General features: G+C 40.7%; 1 protein-coding gene across 2 annotated transcripts in view; it reads right to left on the minus strand.

Moving 5' to 3' along the window:
- Positions 1-5,791, minus strand: part of LOC142465180 (uncharacterized) — a 57,879-nt gene that overhangs the window by 44,549 nt on the left and 7,539 nt on the right. For both annotated transcript variants that reach the window (XM_075569150.1, XM_075569149.1), the window contains exon 3: positions 68-169. In XM_075569150.1, coding sequence (XP_075425265.1) covers positions 68-169 — 102 coding nt within the window. The remainder of the gene's footprint in view (positions 1-67; positions 170-5,791) is intronic.

Consider the following 5,791-nt stretch of genomic DNA (forward strand, 5'->3'; position numbering starts at 1 on the left):
TTCTTTAAGTTAAGGTCCTGACTAAACGAGAAAGAAAAAACAATAACAATCACAGTTCAGTTTGTACCTGAAGATGTGTAAGTAACTGGGGACGTGCTCTTAGGTTGTACCTCATTATCAGTTGTGGGAAGTTGGGATGTCCGTGAGAAGGAGGTGGCTGTAATAGATTCTGTAGGTAAAAAAAACATTATTTGAAATCAATTGAGAGCCCATGGAGATGCCAGGGATAGAAAAACCGCAAAAACAAACAAACTAGTGTTATACTGTATCAGTGAATCTGTTTTGCAGCCCTACTTTATTGAGCTGAATATATGGTAGAAAGCTGAATAATTAAAAGGACATGTTGGTTCCTCTACCTCAGAGTTTCTGTAGCAATCCAAATGACCCATGATCACCACCGATATTGCAATCCAAATGACCCATGAATTTCATTTACAAAGACTCCCTTATATGACAGTGATCTTAATGTAATGTAGCACCCTTACTGATTTTTCCCTAGTCAGCTCTGAAATCTGCAGGCAGTGTAGAGGTTAATCCTCAGAGGTCCCAATTATTATGTAGTTGTTACTATTATGTTGCCTTTGAAAGGTACTGACTGTTTTTCCAGAAGCTGAGAGAAGGGTCACATGATACGGTGTGATCCTTGTGCAACATATATGTCTATCTTTACTCTGGCCAGGAACTGGGGTAGGGTTTTACACCTGCCTAGGATATATAGATATAGATATAGATATATATATATATATATATATATATATATATATATATATATATATATATATCTATATATATCTATATATATATCTATGTATATCTATATATATATATGCAGTGTTCGACAAACCTATACATTTGCTCGCCCCGGGCGAGTGGATTTAACCCCCGGGCGAGTAAATATTGGCCCAAGCAGCACACATTTGGTACTAGGTAGCGAGTAGATTTGTGTGGCGAGTAGATTTTTTGGTGATTTGTCAACCACTGTATATATGCAATACGATACCGTTTGGAAACGAAATCAGCAGGCAGCACTCTAGAATTGAACAAACAAGTGTATTGAAAAAATAAAATAAACACAAAACCAACGTTTCGGTCCACGAATGGGACCTTTGTCAAGGTGGTGCAGTTACAGGACAGAAGTGAACACATATATATACCCCTAGAACACTCACAAATAACAGGTGCTGCAAATCAAGTTGATTGCACAGCGTGATGTCAGATGCAGTGCTGACCTTGGGTAACCTCAATGTGAGCACTCAGTACAAGATGTACTTAGTAGCTCAATAGGAAATATAGTGGAAGCCACTGCAGGGGGATTAAAGTTCACACAGTGGCTCCCAAGTCAAAAGTGGTGTGTGTAGGCTCCACATGTATGTGTGTGGCAGAAGCCATAGAGCTGTACTGTGGTCCCTATTCCCATTGCTGCAGTGTCACTTATGTGGCAAACAGAAAAAAAGCCCCAACCACAAATTGCATATGAGGCCAAGGTCAGACATGCACTGTCATTCAAAAATCAATATTCCAACGTGCTAAGTGCAAAAATATAAATGTTAAAATGACGATGTGGAAGGCTGTTGGTCACTCGTGGACCTAGTATCAAATCCGTGGCTGTTTCCATGGACCCGGCACGTGGCCAATATAAACTGCCCTGGCATAAAGCTGTGGCAGAAGCGTCACAAGACCATTGTAATGGATACATAATATGTAGCCTGGGTATGGCTTCTAATGACATTACTGATAAATGGGGCATTAACCATCTAAAGGGCAAAACATGATAATCGTTAATGCAAAACCTGCTCAATGTCCAAGAGCCTTAGTGTACAGTCCATAGTCCAATCCTAATCCGAAACAGGTATGTCCTGTTGGTTTGCCCATGGAAAATCCCTATGTGCAGAATAGGCGCCCGGTTGGTGAAAAACCTAATAAACAGAGTGCAATCATGCCTACTATAATAAGCAAAGTTAACCATTGCAGCAGGGAAACCAGCGATGTGTGAATCCTCAGTCAGCACAGCCATACTCCTCTGGGGATGTAAAATCACCTATTACAAGTAGCTATGGCATAGAAAAGCAACAGAGCATATATAAGAAACACATAGTGGGTAAATTCCTGTATGCAGAATAGGCGCCCTGTTGGTGAAAAACCTAGTAAACAGAGTGCAATCATGCCTATTATGATAAGCAAAGTTAACCATTGCAGCAGGGAAACCAGCGATGTGTGAATCCTCAGTCAGCGCTGTCATGCTCCTCTGGGGATGTAAAATCACCTATTACACGCAGCTATGACATAGACAAGCAACAAAGCATATACAGTACTAGAAACATATAGTTGGTAAACAAGTTGTGGGGATATAACATCCCCTAGAGTCAACATGAAAAACCCTCAATCGGCTGGTTTAAAGGAAACAACTTAATTTGAAGTCTTCATTCAGACCCCGTGGACTGAGTGTGTCCAAGCTGTGGATAGTTCTTGCTTCCAACTGTAGTAGTGCCCGATTCCTATCACCACCTCTCGGGAATGCATGGACCTGGGCGATTGGCATACATCTCAGTGTTGCCAAGCTATGCTTTTTCTCTTTGAACGATACCGTTCTGTGGCTAACGAAATGCTTTTATTTGTGCGAGCTTTCGAGATACACTGATCTCTTCTTCCGGCGATGTTACAATGAATGAAGCAAGCAAAGGGAATACTTAAAAACAGTGTCTCTTGGAATGTTATCTGTGCTCGACCCTCCCCCGTGTGTGGATGTGGTTTATGGCTAGAGGTGTTAAATGGTTCCTGAAAGTAAGTGATGTAGGAGTGTGTGTGTTTATCTGTGTGAAAATAAATGAATGGAGAGCCCACAGTGTATACAGTGCTTTACAAAAGGTGTGTGTGGAGTGGGAGTTAATATAAATGGTGTGGGTAGGTGTGGGTATAGTGCAGAATAAATGAGTTCTTCAGTAATAGGTGATACCTTTTTTATTGGACACCTGGTATCACCTAATACTGAAGAACTCATTTATTCTGCACTATCGCAACTGGACTAACACGGCTATTTTCTGCTTTATATATATATATATATATATATATATATATATATATATATATAATCATATATAATATTACACCTGCCTAGGATATATATATATATATATATATATATATATATAAGGAAAAAAAAGGAAAGAAAAAGCGCCCGATCCTTGTGTATAATCAGATAATAAGGGGTTTAAATTTTCCATGAACAGACGATTGCCAACTCACACTTTGTCAAATAAAAACAAGCAATTTATGGGACAAGTCCATGCACCACGCCGACGTCCAGATAACACAGCTGTCCTCCGTCTGCATACAGGTAATGCCGTTGTTAATCAGCTCTGCTGTGGGATGTGCTGCCAGTAAAACCTTTTTCTTTCACCTCAGTTGGAATGGTAGGTATCTCTGGCTGCATTCAATCCTCCACCGATCGTGTTGCAGGATACTCCTGGACTGATGTCTCTGCTCTGGAGCCTGGGCTATTCAACCACCGCAGTTCCTGTACCACGTGACCCTACGCGTTTCATCCGTCTCAGCGGATTTCATCAGGGGATAAACACTGACTGGGCTGACTGACTATTTAAAGTGATCCAACCAATAAATTATGTAAATATCAGTCAACAACAATCAGTTACATTTGTATAGAGATCATCTGTGCTAGGTATTTGACCAAATGGCAGAAATTAAAGAAGGATATATATATATATATAATTGGATGAAAAATACATATATAAAAAATACATATATAAAAACTAAATCAATTTTGTAAATAGCAATTTTAACACAACATTTAGAATTACAATGGAATTAAACAAATGATACAAACAACAAATATTATCAAGATCACGAATTCTAGATATATATTATTATTAATTGTTATAACTAAAAAATTAAATAATCAATTAAGTGCATCAATTTATAAAATCATACCATATTATATATAAGTTTAATTAGCATTGAATAAATTATTAAAATTCTTAATTATTATATATATAATCATCTGTTCATGGAAAATTAAAACCCCTTATTATCTGATTTTACACAAGGATCGGGCGCTTTTTCTTTCCTTTTTTTTTCTCTTAGGTATCGTTGGGAGGTTGGTGAACCCAAGATTAAAGCTGCCCAGGACTACAATTTCATTTTTAAGGATTTGTATGGACATGCTATATTGTTCTATTGATAACATTGTAAAGAGACTTACACACATTTTTATAGGTATATTTTTCTTTTTACATTATTTTTGCTATTTTATTTTTATTTTTTCATATTTTTATGTATTTTTATTTTTTACTAAATGCCATTTACCTAGTATCCTGTCACCATATATCTTATTGTTAGACATCTGTGCTGGGTGCATCGTTCTGCAGTGTGGGATTTGTTTTGCAAGGATACAGGTGTGTGCTAATAGGGGTGCTGTCAATCATTCTTTGTTCTCAATATATATATATATATATACATACACAGTGGTCGACAAATCACCAAAAAATCTACTCGCCGAACAAAAAAATCTACTCGCCACCTAGTACCACACGTGTGCTGCTTGGGCCAATAGGAGCTCGCCACAATGTTAAATCCACTCGCCCGGGGCGTGCAAATGTATAGGTTTGTCGAACACTGTATATATATATATATATATATATATATATATATATATATATATATATATATATATATATGTAGCCCTTTTTGTGAACCGGCCTGACCCACCCAATCTCACATTGGCCCCTTGTGGTCTAACCGGTCCCTTTCCTTGCGACACACCTCTTCTAAGGGACTACTGGTAACTGTATCACACCTGTGGCTCCAGGAGATCTGAGCCTCCGCTAGCTGGGAGCCTGGGGAAACCCGTACCATTTACCTGGTGCAGCGCCTCCACTTACCCAGGATCCCCATTATGAAAGATAGCCCTGGGTAAGAAATACAATAACACACGTATACGATAAAACAATACTCAACACTTTACTAACACACATATCACACATTACATAACATCATAACCTTATCACCTCAGGCCCAATGTCTGGTGTTCCCACCCAGTGTCCTGTGATCCCCCACACCCAATGTCCCGTACTCCTACGGAGGTCGTGGGTGACTGCGCAGTCACTATGAACTAATAGGCCTGTTGGTGCACATATAATACAGAGGTACCTTCCGAGCACTCCGATGCTCGGGCCTGCAACTCTCTTCTCAAAGGGTCAGACGTGCGATGCATCCGTCTGATCCTATCCAGGTACTTCTCCAGGAACCCCAACGAGGGTCCCACCGCTTCACGGGAACACAACCGAATCACGGCAACACCAACCGCATCACGGGAACACCAACCGCATCACGGGAACAGCAACCGCCGTTATCCCTGTCTATCCCTAACTAACCCTAAAGTGACAGGAACCCTAACCTAGGGCCTGTCCCTGATGAACCGTAACCTGGGGTGGCTTGGGGAAATCTCCTAGGGCCTGCGGAGTAATACCCTGCCCCTCTCCCCTAGCTACCCACGTCCCTAATCCTCCCTACAACTAGCTACTCGCTACTCCTAACAGCCTGCAGCAGACACACAGCTCTCACCGTCAGCCTGCAGACGTTCGCACACGCTGCACACACTGCTCCCAGCACATGCAGCAACAACACACAGAACGATACACACACCATTCACTGGAACCCGCAGCAAATACCCACTGCTCGCACGCTGTGCCTATTTGCCAGTGCGCACAGCCCTATCCGCTGTGGCACTGCCAAACCTGCACCTTCCGCACCTAAGGGTAACCTCCTTATCTAGGGC

Source organism: Ascaphus truei, chromosome 13, assembly GCF_040206685.1.
Source record: "Ascaphus truei isolate aAscTru1 chromosome 13, aAscTru1.hap1, whole genome shotgun sequence".
NCBI classification, from domain to species: Eukaryota; Metazoa; Chordata; class Amphibia; order Anura; family Ascaphidae; genus Ascaphus; species Ascaphus truei.